Genomic DNA, 22,324 nt, shown 5'->3' with positions numbered 1-22,324 from the left:
ATAAGAAAAATTGTTCAGCTTTTTCCTTCCGTTTTCTCTTTGCCATGCATCCACTTAAGTCATTCTCTTCCAATTTGTATTCATGTATGCATCATCCACATGAGAGTTAATCATCCCATCCCACCCCCATCACTATCGCACAGATAGGCCCAGTCCTTGGGACATTCAATCTCGTCCCAATTTTCTGTCAATAAACAAATAAGGACGAAGGGGCTGGTTGTTACTATGTGGGATTATCGTAAGTTACAACTCCTGATATCCCTTGCCTGTTCTGGCTAATCAACATCACTAGAACAGATTATATACTTTACATTTCATTGGTATTTGTTGCATGTTGCTATGTACAAATTGGCTACTTTACAATAATGACTACAATTTAAAAGTATTTCATTATTTGTAAATTGCTTTAGGGCAGAGTGAGGAAAAAACTGCACATCCTTTCCTACCCATTATGGACTGACAAACATGGAACATGGTCAGAAATATGAAGTAACATTGGCAAAATAATAGATTTTGCACATAGTCACAGAAAGGTAACTGAGTTTTTCTGCTTTTAATAATAAAGGGAAGAGCCAATTGCATTTGGAAAAGCTTTAGTTTCTCTCAATCCCTGTTAGGTAAAATTGGAATTCTGTGTGTTTTCTTACATACTTACGAGCATGGACAGATAAGCAAAACAATCTATCTGTTTAAAGCTCATAAAATCAAAAGAAATGCAAGTAAAGATAGCTGCATTTGGCTCAAAAACGAAACTCTCATTTTGTGCACAAACTGTGATGAATCAGAATTTTTGTGAGGCATGCATCAAAATGTGAAGTAGTGAGGTTTGCTGTTTACCAGATGCTTTAGTATGCGATTAAATCCTGCTCTCCATTTCTACAGGTGACGGAATTTGATGACAATCTTAAGTTGGCACTAGCATTTGAGCTGTGGGGAAAAAACGAAAATGCATTTTCTGGCCTTACTAATACTTATTTGCTCTTTCTCCACTGGTAAGATATTAAAATCAATTGTCACATAAACTAGGCAAATAAGACAACTATGCCTCTGGTTATATTGCCAGAGATGTTTATAATTACTTTTAAATTTGTTCTTAGGATGAAGGAAATACAACCACAAAACAATTATTTGGGACCTTCTGTTTGAACTGATGGAGTATTTTGTAGAGACTTCTCCACAATTATGATAAGTAGAGACTTTTAGGATACCGTCAAAGCAGTTATGAAAGAATGACAAGACATGTCCAAGTTAGGATGGTGATAAGACAGTTGAATGTATTTCTATCATGCTTTCAGAGTTTGTTGTTGATAGAGATGACAAGGCAGTGAACTGGTGTCAAGTTAGTGGTTTGCAAGTTGATGCAGTGTGTTCTATGCATAAAACTACATCCAATGTCTGCTGACATTGTGTTGTGTGTGCTATGTTCCTAATAGGGACAGACAACTTCAGCAACATCTCAGCAACTGATGGAAAGAATTTCACAAGAAGGTTTTGTGTTATAAGACTTTTATTGTAACAAACAAAATAGAATTAGCATAATTAAACATTAGTCCAGAGACAACTTATTCTCTAAACTACAGAAAAGGTACTTCCCTAATTAATACAACCAAAACCTCTGTGTCACATTTCTTCATTACACCAATGGTAAGCTCACTAGAATAGTATTCAAGAGACCCAGGCTAATGCCCTGAGGACATGAATTCAAAGACCACCATGGCATGGTTAGAATTAAGAGCCAGTCTTAGTGATGGTAGCCATGTCAACTATCAATTATTGTAAAAACCCAACTGGCTCACAAATGTCTTTCAGTGAAAGAAATCTGCTGTTCTTACCAAGTCTGGTTTACATGAAATTCCAAGAAGACAGTAATGTGGCTGCCTCTTATCTTCCCCTTGAAATGGCCTAGCAAACTATTCAATTCCAGGGCAATTAGGGATGGGCAATAAATGCAAGCTTTTATTTTTATTGCATTTATTATTCATGCTATTAAGTATTAATAAAGTTATTCCATTACATGTACCTTTCCAAACCCATAAAAGGATTGAAAAAAAATTCTCAGCAGATATATACAATTGTAGATGAAGTCCAAAACATTTCCCAGCCACTCCAGAGACACTCTTGTCTTGATCATGAACCCTTAAAAGTTCCTTCACTCAAGCTTGTGAGTATCATCAAACTGATTTCCAGCAGAAAGGGATTACCTGGTGACTGCTTGCTCTTTAAATCTTCAGCAGTTCTGCCTTTTCGAGCAGAAAAATAATTCTGCTTGGTGGTTTACAGAAAATAAGTCTTTCCCTCCTCTCAGCATAGCAGCAGCTGTTTCTAGTTTCTCTCCAGGTTCTTAACGACTTTCTGAGATCAATATCTCAAAAGACCATACCTCCTATTGTCTTAAGGTGAGAGAATTAGCAATCGGGTTTCTACAGGGTCTGGCCTGGGATGGTTTTTCCATGTCAACTCAAATCACATGGGCCTGTTTCTGGGAAGATTCAAGTATATTTCATTATCTCCATTAAGTCATTTTTAATTATCATAAATTGCAGTAGAAAATCTGAAAAGTCACACCTTTAACTTAGATGTTGAATACAATGGCAGGGATGCCAACTAAATGCATTGTTTTGGCCTGAATCTAATTAGGATTAAATTCTACTTGCTACTTTTCTCTCAGCTTTATTATAGGGTGAAACATTATATGGAGAAGCAACCTGTGTCTGAGGGTCCTTTCAAAGGGAAAATCATCAGGACTCAGTCTTTATAATGATTTCCTTCCCACAAAACTTATCACTATGTTTGATTCCAACCCTGCCAACACAATCCTGACACAATGGCTAGAAGGAATGAATTGTTGACATTTTGCTTACAATCTTTTTACTGAACATCTCATTGTACCCTATCTGGACAGGGAACATTTCTTCGGACTTTTGGCATTTTTCATTCACAAGAACCAAAACTGGAGACTTGGCATTTGAAGAGAATTATGTTCATAACTCCAAGATTCTAGACAAATTAACACAGGGGACTATTCATTTTTACTCCACTTAAGATTTGGGCACGCACAATGTCACTAATATTTCAGAGGATTGATGAGAAATCACGGGGTCAGTTGGAATGCTTTTGCTATTTGACTTATTCTATGGGTGTTTAAGCATTGTTTAAGTGCATCAGGAGACTAAAATATTATTCATTCTATGATGTAATACAATCTAAACCCATTTTTGTCAATATCTTTTCCTGTTTGTTTGAGTAAGGTTTATTTGTGAAGAATTAGTTATTCTTTGTTAATCAGAGAAACCAGTATTGTTTCTAATACTTAAGCAGATGGACTCAAAACCTGTAACAGAATTTATTGTTACCATTGGAGGAATGGGACTAGAAAAGGAATTGGAGAATCCCTCTAACATCCATTAGAAGAATTTTCTCTGAGTTCCATCTCTGTGAAATTCCACTCAGTTGGTTTTGCCCCTAACTGAACCTTCCTTGCCTTGTTTTCAAGACTATCTCCATTCATTAGTCTTACCTTTCATAGAGTCATAGAGTCATAGAGATGTACAGCATGGAAACAGACTCTTTGGTCCAACCCGTCCATGCCGACCAGATATCCCAACCCAATCTAGTCCCACCTACCAGCACCCAGTCCATATCCCTCCAAACCCTCCCTATTCAGATACCCATCCAAATGCCTCTTAAATGTTGCAATTGTACCAGCCTCCACCACATCCTCTGGCAGCTCATTCCATACATGTAGCACTCTCTGCATGAAAATGTTGCCCCTGAGGTCTCTGTTATATCTTTCTCGTCTCACCCTAAACCTATGCCCTCTAGTTCTGGACTCCCCGACCCCAGGGAAAAGACTTTGTCTATTTATCCTATCCATGCCGCTCATAATTTTGTAAATCTCTATAAGGTCACCCCTCAGCCCCTGACGCTCCAGGGAAAACAGCCCCAGCCTGTTCAGACTTTCCCTATAGTTCAGACCCTCCAACCCTGGCAACATCCTAGGGAATCTTTTCTGAACACTTTCAAGTTTCACAACATCTTTCAGATAGGAAGGAGACCAGAATTGCATGCAATAGTCCAACAGTGGCCTAACCAATGTCCTGTACAGCCGCAACATGACCTCTCATCTCCTGTACTCAATACACTGACTAATAAAGGAAAGCATACCAAACGCTTTCTTCACTATCCTATCTAAATGCGACACCACTTTCAAGGAGCTATGAACCTGTACTCCAAGGTCTCTTTGTTCAGCAACACTCCCTAGGACCTTACCATTAAGTATATAAGTCCTGCTAAGACTTGCTTCCCCAAAATGCAGCACCTCGCATTTATCTGAAATAACTCCATCTGCCACTTCTCAGCCCATTGGCCCATCTGGTCCAGATTCTGTTGTAATCTAAGGTAATCCTCTTTGCTGTCCACTACACCTCCAATGTTGGTGTCATCTGCAAACTTACTAACTGTATCTCTTATGCCCGTTTATGTAAATCATTTATGTAAATGACAAAAAGTAGAGGACCCGGCACCAATCCTTATGGCACTCCACTGGTCACAGGCCTCCAGTCTGAAAAACAACCCTTCACCACCACCCTCTGTCTTCTACCTTTGAGCCAGTTCTGTATCCAAATGGCTAGTTCTCCCTGTATTCCATGAGATCTAACCTTGCTAATCAGTCTCCCATGGGAACCTTGTTAAATGCCTTACTGAAGTCCACATAGATTACATCTACTGCTCTGCCCTCATCAATCCTCTTTGTTACTTCTTCAAAAAACTCAATCAGGTTTGTGAGGCATGATTTCCCACGCACAAAGCCATGTTGACTATCTCTAATCAGTCCTTGCCTTTCCAAATACATGTACATCCTATCCCTCAGGATTCCCTCCAACAACTTGCCCACCACCGAGATCAGGCTCACCGGCCTATAGTTCCTTGGCTTGTCTTTACCGCCCTTCTTAAACAGTGGCACCACGTTTACCAACCTCCAGTCTTCAGTCACCTCACCTGTGACTATCAATGATACAAATATCTCAGCAAGAGACCCAGCAATCACTTCTCTAGCTTCCCACAGAGTTCTCGGGTACACCTGATCAGGTCCTGGGGATTTATCCACCTTTAACCGTTTCAAGACATCCAGCACTTCTTCCTCTGTAATCTGGATATTTTACAAGATGTCACCATCTATTTCCCTACAGTCTATATCTTCCATATCCTTTTCCACAGTAAATACTGATACTAAATATTCATTTAGTATATCCCCAATTTTCTGTGGCTCCACACAAAGGCCGCCTTGCTAGTTCTTGAGGGGCCCTATTCTCTCTCTAGTTACCCTTTTGTCCTTAATATATTTGTAAAAACCCTTCGGATTCTCCTTAAGTCTATTTGCCAAAGCTATCTCATGTCCCCGTTTTGCCCTCCTGATTTCCCTCTTAAGTATACTTCTACTTTCTTTATACTCTTGTAAGGATTCACTCGATCTATCCTGTCTATACCTGACATATGCCTCCTTCTTTTTCTTCACCAAACCCTCAATTTCTTTAGTCATCCAGCTTTCCCTATACCTATCAGCCTTCCCTTTCACGCTGACAGGAGTATACTTTCTCTGGATTCTTGTTATCTCCTTTCTGAAAGCTTCCCATTTTCCAGCTGTCCCTTTATCTGTGAACATCTGCCTCCAATCAACTTTCAAAAGTCCTTGCCTAATACCGTCAAAATTGGCCTTTTTCCAATTTAGGACTTCAACTTTTACATCTGGTCTATCCTTTTCCATCACTATTTTAAAACAAATAGAATTATGCTCGCTGGCCCCAAAGTGCTCCCCCACTGACACCTCAGTCACCTGCCCTGTCTTATTTCCTAAGATTAGGTTAGTTTTTGCACCTTCTCTAGTAAATACATCCACATACTGAATCAGAAAATTGTCTTGTACACACTTAAGAACTTCCTCTCCATCTAAACCTTTAACACTATGGCAGTCCCAGTCGATGTTTGGAAAGTTAAAATCCCCTACCATAACCACCCTATTATTCTTACAGATAGCTGAGATCTCCTTACAAGTTTGTTTCTCAATTTCCCTCTGACTATTAGGGCGGTCTATAATACAATCCCAATAAAGTGATTATCCCTTTCTTATTTCTCAGTTCCACCCAAGTAACTTCACTGGATGTATTTCCGGGAATATCCTCCCTTAGAACAGCTGTAATGCTATCTCTTATCAAAAATGCCACTCCATCTCCTCTCTTGCCTCCCTTTCTATCCTTCCTGTAGCATTTGTATCCTGGAACATGAAGCTGCCAGTCCTGCCCATCCCTGAGCCATGTTTCTGTAATTGCTATGATATTTCAGTCCCATGTTCCTAACCATGCCCTGAATTCATCTGCCTTCCCTGTTAGGCCCCTTGCATTGAAATAAATGCAGTTTAATTTATTAGTCCTACCTTGTCCCTGCCTACCCTGACTGTTTGACTCACTTCTGTTCTCAGCTGTACCCATCTCAGATTGATCTCCTTCCTCACTATCTCCCTGGGTCCCACTCCCCCACCTTACTAGTTTAAATCCTCCCGAGCAGTTCTAGCAAATTTCCCTGCCATTATATTAGTACCCTTCCAATTTAGGTGCAATCCGTCCTTTTTGTACAGCTCACTTCTACCCCAAAGAGATTCCAATGATCCAAAAATGTGAATCCTTCTCCCATGCACCAGCTCCTCAACCATGCATTCATCTGCTCTATCCTATTCCTGCCCTCACTAGCTCGTAGCATTGGGAGTAATCCAGATATTACTACCCTTGATGACCTTTTTAAATGTCTGCCTAACTCTCTGTAATCTCCCTTCAGAATCTCAACCTTTTCCCTTCTTATATCGTTGGTTCCAATGTGGACAATGACCTCCTGCTAGCCCCTCTCCCCTGTGAGAACATTCTGCACCCTCTCTGAGACATCCTTGATCCTGGCACCAGGGAAACAACACACCATTCTGCTTTTTCTCTGCTGGCCAGAGAAACATCTGTCCGTACCTCTGACTACAGAATCCCCGAACACAATTGATCTCTTGGAAGCTGACGTACCCCTCGTTGCATTCGAGCCAGTCTCAATACCAGAAACCAGGCTGCTCGTTCAACGTTCCCCCTGGAATCCATCACCCCCTACATTTTCCAGCATACCTGTTTGATATGGGCATATCCACAAAAGACTCCTGCCCTAGGTGCCTACTCTCTCACCCTTCCTGGAGTTAACCCATCTATGTGACTGTATCTGAGACTTTCCCCCTACCTATATCTGCCATCCATCACATACTGTTGCTGTTGCAAATTCCTCATCGTTTCTATCTGTCTCTCCAACCAATCCATTTGATCTGATAAGATTCGCATCCAACAGCATTTATGGCAGATATAATCCGCAGTAACCCTTAAACTCTCTTTAAACTCCCACATCTGACAAGAAGTACATCTCACTGCAAAGGCCATTTTTGCTCCTTCACAATCTACAGACCCAGAAAATAACACCACCTTATTCCTCTACAAAACACTGCCCCAGGTTAAATTAATAGCTATGGCTTACATTTTAAGTTTAATCAAGAGACTTATGTCCAAAAACATATAATCAAGAAAGAATCCACTATACCCATTACTTCAGCCTTTCTCTTGCACTGACTTAAAACAACAATTAACTTATCTGATTCTGTGTTGTGAACTTCGCCCAACAGTTCCTCCAAGTTTAGTTGTGAATTTCACTGTTTGTTAATTTTCCCAGATGCACACCGATGTCCAGCAATACAGTAATTCAAACAGCAAAGGCGGTTACTGTGCCTCTCTCTCTCTCTCCTGCACTGTCCTCACCATGTGCTTCCCTTTTGAACTGATGTTGTTTTGACCTTTTTTTTCCAAAGTTCCAAAACAATGCAACAGCATATGAAACAGTAATTGCTGCTCCTGGAATTTGAGGAAATCATCTCCAGCACCTAAAATACCTCAAAAAAAGGAGCAGCTCTTACAGCCAGAAAGTTTTCCCATCCTCCATCTTTTCTCACACATAGCATGCCCTTGGGTGGAAAATTTACTTCCATGTTTGTTAATTTATTTGTCAGCTTTACTTTTTCACCAATAATACTACTAACTCCATTAAAACCACTTTGCAGTCTGATTGCTTATTTAGAGTCAATTTGATGGATGAAAATGTTTTACCATCAGTAAACTGCTGAGACTGCAGTCATTCTTTGCATCTCCTATTTGAAACTGAGATGGTGGAGGTCTTAAGAAAATCAAGGTGGATAAATCTCTGGGACCCACTCAAGCATATCTGAGGATGTTCTGGGAAGCTAGGGAAGAAATTGTGGGGTCCCGGGCAGAGATATTTGTATCAGGCGGTGGGTTGCCCAGGTGTCCATCTCCTCATCCCTCCAAGGAAAGGATTTTTCCTGAGGTAGGAAAAGATAGAGATGGCTTCTGTGGCAATGTGGAGGTATCTATGTCCTGAACCTGAGCACGTAACACTTGTCACTCCACTGCAACAATTACACAAACCAGGCACCAGTAAAAGAGGAGGGAAATCTTACTGCAACTTGTACAGGTGCTCGTGAGACCATATCTGGAGTACTGAGAGCAGCTTTGGTCCCCGTATTTTAAAAAAAAATTGTGTTGTTTGATGCAGTTCAGAGAAGATTCATTAAGATGAAGGGATGGAGGCTTTGTCTTATAAGCAAACATGAAACAGGTTGGGACACTATAGCAGATATGGCAGATATAATCCGCAGTATTATATGTAGACAGATACATATCACTGAGGTTTAGAAGACATTTGGTTCATGTCTAGGAAATGGTTAGAGTGCTACCGGCTAACACAGGCAATTGTGACGAGTTTAGTTTGGGAAATGGTAGGCATGGACGATTTGGACGGAAAGGTCTGGTTTTTGTGCTGTATGATTCTACCTACAATCACAGATGTGGTGCTGGATGACTGAAGGGTGACTAATGTTGTGCCTTTATCTAAGGAAGGTCATAAGGAGAAGCCTGGGAACTACAGGGCGATGAGTCTGACATCAGTAGTGGGTAAGTTGTTAGAGGGGATTCTGAGAGCTAGTTTTTTACATGCCTTTAGAGAGGCAAGGACTGATTAGGGATGGCAGCATAGCTTTGTGCGTTTGAAATTGGTCTCACAATCTTGATTGAGTTTTTTGAGAACGTGACCAAAAAGAAAGATGAGGGCAGAACTGTAGACATGGACATGGACTTTAGTAAAGCCTTTGACAAGGTTAGTAGACTGGTTAGGGAGAAAGTGAGGTCTGCAGATGGTGGAGATCAGAGCTGAAAATGTGTTGCTGGAAGAGCGCAGCAGGTCAGGCAGCATCCAAGGAACAGGAGATCCGATTTTTCGGGCATAAGCCATGAAGAAGGGCTTATGCCCGAAACGTCGAATCTCCTGTTCCTTGGATGCTGCCTGACCTGCTGCGCTTTTCCAGCAACACATTTTCAGCTAGTAGACTGGTTAGTAAAGTTAGATCACATGGGATTCAGGGAGAGTTTGCCAATTGGCTTGATGGTAGGAGACAGAGGGAGGATTGTTTTTTGGACAGGTGGCTTGTGACCAGTCGTGTTCTGCAGGGACTAGTGCTGGGCTACTGTTGTTTATAAATATTTATATAAATGATTTATATAAGAATTTAGAAGGCATGGGTAGTAAATTTGCAAATTATACCAAAAGTCAGTGAAGATGGTCTCAGATTACAAAGGGATCTTGATCAATAGGACAAAAGAGCTGAGCAGTGGTAAGTGCAGTTTAATTTGGATAAATGCAAGGAATTGCATTTTGGTAAAACGAACAAGGGCAGGATTTATACAATTTATAGGGCCCTGGATAGTGTTGCAGAACAGAGAAATCTAATGGTTCAGGAACATGTTTCTTTGAAAGTTGTATCATAGGCAAGAAGGGTTGTTATGGACAAGGCAGACCACTCCACACATTCTGAAGCAGGCAGCCCAGACCACATCTTTGCAACTTGTTTTGGTAAGTGTACAGTGAAAATTACCCAGTGTAAGATAGCTAGGTTGACTACCATGTTTTAAAAAGACAAAAATTTATTCACAAAATTACACAATGAAACACAAAGAACAGAATAATGAACCCCTGCAGAACTCAGTCAATCCAAACTAGACTTAATTATGATGTTCTGAATATACACAACATCCCAATAAGCAAACTCCCTTAAAAACACAGTAAAAATGAAACAAATGCTTACAGGTTGAAGTTAGAAGGGTAGAAGGAGAGACAGTTTAGCAACCTGTTTCCACACAGCTCAGTGTTGAACTCCTAACTGGTTCTGGACTTAACTGCTCAGCTGGAGAGCTAACCACTTCCCTTACATTATACCGGTCACTTCTAAAACATGACCACTTTGGCCTGAAGTCTTATCTGTTTACATATAAACAAAATGTCTCTCAAAATCCTTTAATTTCTGTACCAAATCAGTCCAATCAGAACAGGGAGCTGTTTACAACCCCTCTGAAAAAAAAACAAAGACACAATATCCTTTTGAAAAGGAACAGCATTTAGAAAAAAGGGACCAGCTTTGTGACAGTGTCAATAAGAAGGCATTTAGCACGCTTACCTTTATTCCTCAGACCATTGAGTATAGGAATTGGGATACCATGTTGCAGTTGTACAAAACATTGTGGAGGCCATTTTCAGTGTGCTGTGCATTAGGAAGGATATTATTAAATTGGAGAGGGTTCAGAAAAGATTTGCAAGGATGTTCCTGGGATTGGAGGGTTTGAGTTATAAGGGGAGGCTGGATACAGTGGGACATTTTTTACTGGAGCATAAGAGGTTGAGGGGTGAGCTTATAGGTGTTTTACAAAATCGTGAGGGGCATAGATAAGGTAAATATCAAAGGGCTTTTCAGTAGGAAAGAGAAGTTCAAAACTATTTTTAAGGTGAGAGGAGACAGATCTAAAAGGCACCCGAGGGGTAACTCTTTCACACAAAAGGTGGTTCACATGTGGAATTAAATGCCTGGGTAGATGTAGGTACAGTTGCTACTTTTAAAAGACATTTATGCAGGTATATGAATAGGAAAAGCTTAGAGGAATATGGGCCAAGTACAGGCAAATAGGACTAGTTTCGTTTGGGAAACTTGTTGGACCACAGGGTCTCCTTCCATACTGTAATATTCTCTGACTCTGTGACTTTCTCAGTTGATTTCAATACTATTTTTTCAGCTGCACCTGCAAGTTAATCTCATTAATGCACAAACTCAGTGTCCCATTTGACCTTATCCTGACTTTAAAGCCTTCTTTCTTTAAAAAGGCTTCACCTACTTCACCTTTCATAATTGCTGCCTGTGCCATTATCTCATCCTTCTTGTCACTGGAAATTGCCATCAATTCCTTTGGTAATTTCAGGCTTATGGTGTCTAACATTTCCTTGCTAGAACTTCAAGTTCCTTCTTACATAAGCTTCAACTTGTCAATGTCCCCTCCATCTGCCCTGCATCTTGTGTTAAGCTCTTGTACAGTCTTACATTTGTGCTCACTAACTTCCCACGTTCCATCCAATTCAAAATCCTTGCTTTTATGTTTAAATCACCCTTGCCCCTTTTCAAACAGTTTGAATCTTATATACTGATGCACGTTTCTTCCTGCCACACTGCAGTTGTTGATGGAATCACCAATACTACAAATGAGAAATTTCTGCCTAATGCCATTTACTTTTCTCCAACACCGCTTTCTGTCAAAAGTCCCCTTTTTGAACTTGCCTTCAGGTATCTCCCATAGCTCTTCTCCTATCACTGCCGAGTATCAGTTTCAGTCTGTGAAGGTTTACCTAATGTTTTATATTCTAAAAGTACTTTACAAAGACAAATTGTTTTTATCAAAACTCCAAATCTGTTGCAAATTACTCATTATATAGATTTTTAAAAGTAAATTAGTTACTGAGAATGAAGGAAAACAAGTTAATCAAACATTATCACAATTGCAGACACCTCTCAACACTAGCATGCTTTTTTTAAAAATGATTTGAACATCTTTTAATTTACAGCGGATGCCTCAGGATATTTTAAACTTGCTTGGATCAGTTTAGGAGCAGGTAAGAGAGTGATTTGTTCATATCTGGCTGTTTAACCACATGTTCATAACTACTGTTTATTTTGGTTCCTGTTTTCCTATTATCCATTTCCCAGCATCACATCACATGGTATTGCCTGGCTGAGAAGGTGAGTCATTATCAGATATTTGCAATGCCAGGTTTGAACCATCTGGTAGGAAGTATAAGTATAATATAAATAAGTATGAACCATGAATAAATACACAACCTCCCAGATGGTATGAATGAGAATGACAATAACTAACATGCTGAAAATCACTAACTCAAATGTTATTATTAAGGGTCGCAGAAGATACTTATTCTCATGCTGAAAACAAGAGTTAGTTCATATACACAAGACTATGTGCCCTGATTCAAAATAGCAATGTGATGTTAACTCGCAAGCCTTCTACACATTAGGCTTGTATAGTATCATTGGATTAGATGTAGATCTCTATCGCATTAGGTGATCAATAAAATATCATGACAAGTAATTGTGTAAAAGCTAAGACTATCAAACAATGGATAGTCATTTACAACTGTAGGCAATATTGTGTACTTTTGTAAATTAAGCATTATACTTGAACAGCAAACACCCAATGCACTAACACTCATAGATATAAAAATGGTGCTTTCTGAACATGCTTCCCTTTTCCAGGTTACCCTTCTCGGATTATATTGCAGTTTAAATAGTCTAGTGATGCATTTCATTTGTTTCTAACATTTGGATTATCAATAATAACCAAAATTATAATCTAGTTGACATTTTTTTCTGATGCTTTTAAAACAATCATAGAAATCAGAGATAATTGACCATGTATCAAAAATGATATTTTCTTTAAAGACTAGCTTTATTGATGAAGATTGGGGTTAGATCAATTTTGAAATTTGGAATGCATTTTGTTTATACATAGTGTGTAGATGCCAGAACAAATATAAACAATATTGACAAGCTACACAACTCAAAATTAAAAATGCTAGGCAGATGTGGTTTACAAATTGGAACCCATAAACACTTTATTAAAAATAATGATTTGCTTTTAAGGTGAGCATTTTAATTGCATTGGAGAGTGAATCCACACTGAGAACAATTATATGACCAAATAATGGAGGAGATATAAAGTGGAAAGAAGCAAATTTGGGTGGGCTAAATAGTCTGTTTCTGTGTTGTAAATGTTTTATTATTCCATGATATGAGTGAAATTGAGAAACATGGTACAGAGAAACAACCACGGAGAAAAATACCCCATTTTTGTCACACCGTTTCCACCATATTGTGGCAGCTGAGCTTTTAATAAACTAAGCACAGGAAATGAATCACCTGTTCTAAATAAATGTCTGGCTCAAGTGAAGAACAAAACAAATGTTTAAGAGACTGAAAATCTATTTTTCAATTAGCGGTAGAACTACAATAGCACTCTAATTCATCACCGTCACTTCTTTGCATTTCATGTATCTAACATCTCTATCATGATAATGTTTTGTGCTGGGATTGGATAGAGTCAAAGAGTCATAGAGATGTACAGCATGGCAACAGGCCCTTTGGTCCAACCCGTCCATGCCGACCAGATATCCCAACCCAATCTAGTCCCACCTGCCAGCACCTGGCCCATATCCCTCCAAACCCTTCCTATTCATATACCCATCCAGATGCCTTTTAAATGTTGCAATTGTACCAGCCTCCACCACATCCTCTGGAAGCTCATTCCATACACATACCACCCTCTGCATGAAAACGTTGCCCCTGAGGTCTCTTTTCCCTCTCACCCTAAACCTATGCCCTCTAGTTCTGGACTCTCCGACCCCAGGGAAAAAACTTTGCCTATTTACCCTATCCATGCCCCTCATAATTTGTAAACTTCTATAAGGTCACCCTTCAGCCTCTGATGCTCCAGGGAAAACAGCCCCAGCTTGTTCTGCCTCTCCTTTTAGCTCAAATCCTCCATCCCTGGCAACATCCTTGTAAATCTTTTCTGAACCCTTTCAAGTTTCACAACATCTTTCCAATAGGAAGGAGACCAGAATTGCATGCAATATTCCAACAGTGGCCTAACCAATATTCTGTACAGCTGCAACATGACCTCCCAACTCCTGTAATCAATACTGTGACCGATGATGGAAAGCAGAACAAATGCCTTCTTCATTATCCTAGTTACCTGCAACTCTACTTTCAAGGAGCTATGAACCTGCACTCCAAGGTCACTTTGTTCAGCAACACTCCCTAGGACCTTACCATTAAGTGTATAAGTCCTGCTAAGGTTTGCTTTCCCAAAATGCAGCACCTTGCATTTATCTGAATGAAACTCAATTTGCAACTTCTCAGCCCATTGGCCCATCTGGTCCAGATCCTGTTGTAATCTGAGGTAACCCACTTCGCTGTCCACTACACCTCCAATTTTGGTGTCATCTGCAAACTTACTAACTGTACTTCTTATGCTTGCATCCAAATCATTTATGTAAATGACAAAAAGTAGAGGACCCAGCACCGATCCTTATGGCACTCCACTGGTCACAGGCCTCCAGTCTGAAAAACAACCCTTCCCAACACCCTCTGTCTTCTACTTTTGAGCCAGTTCTGTATCCAAATGGCTAGTTCCCCCTGTATTCCATGAGATCTAACCTTGCTAATCAGTCTCCCATGGGGAACCTTGTGGAATGCCTTACTGAAGTCCATATAGATCACATCTACTGCTCTGCCCTCATCAATCTTCTTTGTTACTTCTTCAAAAAACTCAATCAAGTTTGTGAGACATGATTTCTCCCGCACAAAGCCATGCTGACTATCCCTAATCAGTCCTTGCCTTTCCAAATACATGTACATCCTGTCCATCAGGATTCCCTCCAACAACTCGCCCACCACTGAGATCAGGCTCACCAGGCGATAGTTCCCTGGCTTGTCTTTACCGCCCTCCTTAAACAGTGGCACCACGTTTGCCAACCTCCAGTCTTCTGGCACCTCACCTTGACTATCGATGATACAAGTATCTCAGCAAGAGGCCCAGCAATCACTTCTCTAGCTTCCCACAGAGTTCTCGGGTACACCTGATCAGGTCCTGGGAATTTATCCACTTTTACCGATTTCAAGACATCCAGCACTTCCTCCTCTGTAATCTGGACATTTTGCAAGATGTCACCATCTATTTTCCTACAGTCTATATCTTCGATATCCTTTTCCACAGGAAATACTGATGCAAAATATTCATTTAGTATTTCCCCCATTTTCTGTGGCTCCACACAAAGGCCGCCTTGCTGATCTTTGAGGGGCCCTATTCTCTCCCTAGTCACCCTTTTGTCCTTAATATATTTGTAAAAGCACTTTGCATTGTCCTTAATTCTCTTTGCCAAAGCTATCTCATGTCCCCGTTTTGCCCTCCTGACTTCCCTCTTAAATATACTCCTACTTCCTTTATACTCATCTAAGGATTCACTCGATGTATCCTGTATATACCTGACATATGCTTCCTTCTTTTTCTTAACCAAACCCTCAATTTCTTTAGTCATCCAGCTTTCCCTATACTTACCAGCCTTTCCTTTCACCCTAACAGGAATATACTTTCTCTGGATTCTTGTTATCTCATTTCTGAAGGCCTCCCATTTTCCAGCCGTCCCTTACCTGCGAACATCTGCCTCCAATCAGCTTTTGAAAGTTCTTGCCTAATAACGTCAAAATTGGCCTTTCTTCAATTTAGAACTTCAACTTTTAGATCTGGTCTATCCTTTTCCATCAGGATTATAAAACAAATAGAATTATGGTCGCTGGCCCCAAAGTGCTCCCCCATTGACACCTCAGTCACCTGCCCTGCCTTATTTCCCAAGAGTAGGTCAAGTTTTGCACCTTCTCTAGAAGGTACATCCACATACTGAACCATAAAATTGTCTTGTACACACTTAAGAAATTCCTCTCAATCTGAATCTTCAACACTATGGCAGTCCAAGTCTATGTTTGGAAAGTTAAAATACCCTACCATAACTACCCTATTATTCTTACAGATAACTGAGATATCCTTCCAAGTTTGTTTCTCAATTTACCTCTGATTATTAGGGGGTCTATAATACAATCCCAATAAGGTGATTCCCCTTTCTTATTTCTCAGTTCCACCCAAATAACTTCCCTGGACGTATTTCTGGGAATATCCTCCCTCAGCACAGCTGTAATGCTATCCCTTAACAAAAATGCCATTTCCCCTCCCCACCCCCCCCACCTTACTAGTTTAAATCCTCCTGAGCAGTTTGAGCAAATTTCCCTGCCAGTATATTAGTCCCCTTCCAATTTCGGTGCAATCTGTCCTTCTTGTACAGGTCACTTCTACCCCAAAAGAGATCCCAATGATCCAAAAATGTGAATCCCTCTCCCATACACTAGTTCCTCAGCCATGCATTCATCTGCTCTATCCTCCTATTCCTGCTCTCACTAGCTCATAGCACTGGGAGTAATCCAGATATTACTACCCTTGAGGACCTCCTTTTTAAATCTATCTAACTCTCTGCAATCTCCCTTCAGAATCTCAACCTTTTCCCTTCTTACATCATTGGTTCCAATGTGGACAATGACCTCTTGCTGGCCCCTCTCCCCCGTGAAAACATTCTGCACCCTCTCTGAGACATCCTTGATTCTGGCACCAGGGAAACAACACACCATTCTGCTTTTTCTCTGCTGGCCAGAGAAATGACTGTTTCTCGGACTATAGAATCCCCTATCACAATTGATCTCTTGGAAGCCGACGCACCCCATGTTGCATTAGAGCCAGTCTCAATACCAGAAACTTGGCTGTTCGTGCTACATTCCCCGTAGAATCCATCACACCCTACATTTCCAAAACAGCACACCTGTTTGAAATGGGTACATCCACAAAAGACTCCTGCACTAGCCGCCTACCTCTCTTCCCCTTCCTGGAGTTAACCCATCTATGAGACTGTAACTGAGACTTTCCCCCCTTCCTATAACTACCATCCATCACATACTGTTGCTGTTGCAAATTCCTCATTGCTTCTATCTGTCTCTCCAACCATTCCATTCGATCTGATAAGATTCGCATTCAACAGCATTTATGGCAGATATAATCCGCAGTAACCCTTAAACTCTCTTTAAACTCCCACATCTGACAAGAATTACATCTCACTGCAAAGGCCATTTTTGCTCCTTCACAACCTACAGATCCAGAAAATAACACCGTCTTATTCCTCTACAAAACAGATTAAATTAATAGTTATGGCTTATATTTTAAGTTTAATCAAGAGACTTATCTCCAAAAAACATATAATCAAGAAATAACCCACTGGACTCACTACTGCAGCCTTACTATTGGACAGACTGAAAACAATGATTAACTTATCTGATTCTGTGTTGTGAACTTCGCCCAATAGTTCCTCCAAGATTAGTTGTGAATTTCACTGTTTGTTAATTTTCCCAGATGCACTCCGATGTCCAGCGATACACGAATTCAAACAGCAAAGGCGGTAACTGTGCAGGTTTTCTCTCTCTCTCTCTCTCTCTCCTGCACTGTCCTCACCATGTGCTTCCTTTCTCTGCTCTTTTCCCTTTTTTAACTGCTGTTGTTTTGATTTTTTTTTCCCCAAAGTTCCAAAACAATGCAACAGCATATGAAACAGTAATTGCTGATCTTGGAATTCGATGAAATCACCTCCAGCACCTAAAATGCCTCAAAAAAAGGAGCAGCTCATACAGCCAGAAATTTTCCCGTCCTCCATCTTGGATTACCCAGGATCTAGGGAGATCAAGATCAAATTTAATAAACACTACACCAGTAAAACAAGTGACGTCAGCATATTATAGATTGGCTTATAGAGTTCTCCTTTTGCATTTTCCCTCTTGTTCATCTTTACATCTGCTGAACCTATCACCTTCATCCACCTATCACTTTCCCAGCTTCCTCTCCCCAACCTCATCCCCCTCCCATTTGTCTCTCAGCCCTGGTCCACAAGCCTCATTCCTGATGAAGGGCTTATGCCCGAAACGTCAATTTTCCTGCTCCTCAGATGCTGCCAGACCTGCTGTGCTTTTCCAGTACCACACTCTCGACTCCGATCTCCAGCATCTGCAGTCTTCACTTTCTCCTATGTGCTGAACTACTGTTTCTTTTAGTCCACTGTTTTAAAACACAGCACACTAGTATGGTCATAGCTTTCATACTTCACAACGTTATCTTAATTATATGTGTTATGACACCAGCTCCAGCTATATTAATTTATTGCAATATTGACTTTAGTCGCCTGGATAGGATGAAGGTGGCTCATTATTACATTTTTCTTAGACAAATTATATATATATACAATATTCTATAGATACCAACCTCCTAGGAAATGGCCCTGCTTATGTGCTGACATTTAATTGGGCTTTGTTTTCTGAGTTTCACGTAACGAACAGCCTTGTAAACTAGTATGAAAAATAATCAACTTGTTACTATTATCATGTACTCTTCCCTCTGTCACATAATACAATATAATTTTGTAAACTGGTTCAAAATATCTTTTAAAATCTATGCTTTACAAATGGTGACCTTTCCATTTGGCACTGAAGACCTAAATCAACTGATTTGCTTTAAAGTTCTGCTTACTGTTGCCTGTCTTTGAAATGATCCTACTATGTGTCTTGAGACTGTAGGATCAGATTGGAATGGTGCCCATTTCCAATCCACAATACCATCTGAGATAGGATATATTGTTAGACTGGGTCTAATCACAAGGAGTTTATGAAGTACATATCTGGGTTTGAATTGCTATGACACATAGAATTGCACACAAGCATGGATCATCACCTTCAAGGGGAGGAAGGGCTTCTGCTATATCTAATATATCACTACTGTCACCAGATTATTATGGCAGATTAAATTAAATTAAATTGAATACTTTCATTTCCAGCTTCTGCTATTTCTGCTGCCCAAGGTTTTATTGCTGCACTTGGATTCACAGCTGATGGAATAACAGCGGGTTCTTGGGCAGCAAAATTGATGTCAATCGTCTCAAGTCTCAATGGAGGAACAGTACCATCTGGAAGTATTGTGACCACACTTCAGTCCATTGGTAAGATCTCTTAACCTTTTGCCATCTTCCTAAGTTACCCACTGTAGCCTTGCCTTACTGAGGAATGTGTGAGCCCACACACATGTTTTGATCAGGTCTGCATTTAATAATATGAGAAAAGAGTTGTTTTAAGATTAGATTCCCTACACTGTGAAAATAGGCCCTTCAGCCCACCAACTGTCCAGAGTAACCCACCCAGACCCATTTTCCTCTGACTAATGTAGCTAACACTATGGGCAATTTAGCATGGCCAATTCATCTTTGGACTGTGGGAGGAAACCAGAGCACACAGAGGTAAACCCAAACAGACAGAGGGAGAATGTTCAAACTCCACACACAGTCACCCACGTCTGGAATTGAACCTGGGATCCTGGTGCTGTGAGGCAGCAGTGCTAACCCACGTGTGGAACTCCTGCAGTTCCACACACAATGTGTAATGAAGCAAACCACAATGGGAATGAATTGAATAAGTTATTTAATCTTCTATTTCTCTGACAGATATTGCCTTATCTCTGCCAGAGCTCAGCCTGTATATTGCCCATTGAAATTAAATATTGAATTTGGATTTTATATTTAGGAACTCAATGCTCTAGCATTATCATAAAACAAAGATCTGCGGATGCTAGAAATTTGAAACTAAAACAAATAATTGGAGAATCTCAGCAGATCCGGCAGCATTTGTGGAGAGAAAGCAGAGTTAATGTTTTGGGTCCAGTGACCCTTCTTCAGAACTCGAGCATTGAATTTGTACAGATGCTATAGTATTACATCATAAAGAAGTGATCACCCTTATTTAGAGATCGAAATTCATATTGTAATGTTACGAAATTTACAAAACTATAAAAATTAGTGAGCGTGACGGTGAACATTAGTACTAAATCTAATCACAACGATGTAATTCATCCATGGGAAGGTGGGTACCACCTGAGTTAGAAGCCAGTCAGCACTAAGGGAACTCTTCATATTTCAAAGAGTACACTTAGTGTAGGGGAGCAGGGACTGGGGTTGGAGATGGGTCAGGACGACCCAATTAAAGCCTTAAAGCTGTGACCCAGTGATATCATATTCTTGCATAACAGTTGATATTCATAGCCTCTGTTTCTCACTTTTTTCCCTGAAAGGTACTGCAGGATTTGCTTTATCTACCATGGTCTTGTTGGGAGCTGTGGGTGCCCTCATTTCTATCATCATCGGTATTAAACTAGGTATTTTCTGAAACACTGTCTGCAGAAATAAATTTTTGTTTTATCGACGAGCAGTGTTTTGTGAGTGTCTTTTTTAATTCTCTTAGCCTAGACAGAACTAATTCTGAAGGAGAAAGTGAGGACTGCAGATGCTGGAGACCAGAGTCAAAACAGTGACTCTCCTGCTCCTTGGATGCTGCTTGACCTGCTGTACTTTTCCAGCACATTTTTGACTCAGAATAGCAGATGCCTCCATTATTCTTGCTTCCAGACTGCCCACCCACTAAAGCTTGGTTCACTATACATTTTTTACATGGACTCCTTTAATCTCTCTGCCTGTTCACAATATGGCTGGAATTAAAACCACCTGGACATTGCATGGTCTCTGTAGTTGCTCTATAACCATAATCTTTGCCAATAGCCCGCTGAATTCAGCATCTTGATCAAGCTGAACAAACCTTGGCAGATTTTGCAAACATTATTCAGATTCTTAAAAGCTGTCCTTATCCCCGCAATATACTCTTGCTTGTCTGTGATGTGTCAGACACAAAGTGAAAAACCCAACTATCTTCTTTATCAGCTCCTTCTAATTATGTGATAACATATTGGCTCATGAAAATTGCCACCTACAATGGAGTACCTAATGTGGCAATCAAGTGCGTGCATTACAGCCCTCACCAATTTGGAGATGCCGGTGTTGGACTGGGGTGTACAAAGTCAAAAATCACACAACAACAGGTTATAGTCCAACAGGTTTAATTGGAAGCACACTAGCTTTCGGAGCATCGCTCCTTCATCAGGTGGTAGTGGAGGGCTCAATCCTAACACACAGAATTTATAGCAAAAATTTACGGTGTGATATAACTGAAATTATACGTTGAAAAATTGATTGTCTGTTAAGTCTTTCATCTGTTTGAATGCCATGATGGTTAGGCTGTTAACAATGGTGATAGCTAAACAATATGTTGAAGGTGTTAGCCCCCTGTGTTCTGTCTATGCCATGGTGTTTAGATTGATTCTAATCTAAAAAGTGAGATAATGGAGTTTTACATTAATTCATGCAAAAACTGCATGCATTCATGTAGAACTCTGAGCTCCAAAACTGCATGAATTAATGTAAAACTCTGTTGTGTCAATTTTTAGATTAGAATCAATCTAAACATCATGGCATAGACAGAGAACACAGAACATCATTCCCGATGAAGGGCTTTTGCCCGAAACGTCGATTTTACTGCTCCTCGGATGCTGCCTGAACATCTGTGCTCTTCCAGCACCACTAATCCAGAATCTGCAGTCATTGTTTTTACCTAGAGAACACAGGGAGCCAACACCTTCAACATATTGTCTAGCTATCACCATTGTTAACAGCTAACTTGAGAATGCAACTTTTTTAAAAAAGGTTTTGTGATTTACACATGAAAGAAGTGAAACCATCATGGTATTCAAACAGATGAAAGACTTAACAGACAATCAATTTTTCAATGTATATTTTCAGTTACATCACACCATAAATTTTTGCTATAAATTCTGTGTTAGGATCGAGCCCTCCACTACCACCTGATGAAGGAGCGACGCTCTGAAAGCTAGTGTGCTTCCAATTAAACCTGTTAGACTATAATCTGGCGATTTTTGACTTTGTAGCCCACACCAATGACTTGCATACAATGAAGGCAGTAAAGTTCTCCCCGGCTCATGATGAAATGGAAGTGTGCGTAGGCCTTTTAAAGGATGATTATGATGGGACCATGGAGCGTACACTTTTCATCTGTTGACACCCCCACCAAATCACCTCAATCCTCAACATGCTTCGATGTCTTCCTCTGGTCAAGTGTCCTCTTACAGAACTGCAGGTGAACGGGCAAGTTGCAAGGTTGATACGAACAGTTTACTGAGGACATGAAATAGGTAGGCAAAAAGTTGGCAAATGGAAAATCATATTAAAAAATGGAAAGTTGTCCATTTTGGAATGGAGAACAAAAAGCAATGTTATTTAAATGGAAAAAATCTGCAGAAAGTTGCAACACAAAGGG

At 40.3% G+C, this 22,324-nt stretch overlaps 1 protein-coding gene across 1 annotated transcript; it reads left to right on the top strand.

Annotated features, from left to right (window-relative positions):
* Positions 1-932: 932 nt before the first annotated feature.
* Positions 933-22,066, top strand: LOC132829796 (interferon alpha-inducible protein 27-like protein 2A). Its single transcript, XM_060847160.1, has 5 exons — positions 933-992; positions 12,025-12,072; positions 18,949-19,110; positions 20,232-20,315; positions 21,936-22,066. The coding sequence occupies exons 1-5, from the start codon at positions 947-949 to the stop codon at positions 22,064-22,066; spliced, it is 471 nt and encodes a 156-aa protein (XP_060703143.1). The 5' UTR covers positions 933-946.
* The last annotated feature ends 258 nt before the right edge of the window (positions 22,067-22,324 follow it).

This window comes from Hemiscyllium ocellatum, chromosome 30 (assembly GCF_020745735.1).
Source record: "Hemiscyllium ocellatum isolate sHemOce1 chromosome 30, sHemOce1.pat.X.cur, whole genome shotgun sequence".
NCBI lineage: Eukaryota > Metazoa > Chordata > Chondrichthyes > Orectolobiformes > Hemiscylliidae > Hemiscyllium > Hemiscyllium ocellatum.
The sequence above is the reverse complement of the archived record's forward strand: the minus strand, read 5'-3'. Positions and strand labels throughout refer to the sequence as shown.

Coding starts and splice junctions, on each gene's coding strand:
- LOC132829796 (XM_060847160.1), top strand. CDS start 947: ATGCATTTTCTGGCCTTACTAATACTTATTTGCTCTTTCTCCACTG. Junction 993..12,024: donor TATTTGCTCTTTCTCCACTG/GTAAGATATTAA, acceptor TTTAATTTACAG/CGGATGCCTCAGGATATTTT. Junction 20,316..21,935: donor CATCATCGGTATTAAACTAG/GTATTTTCTGAA, acceptor TTGACTTTGTAG/CCCACACCAATGACTTGCAT.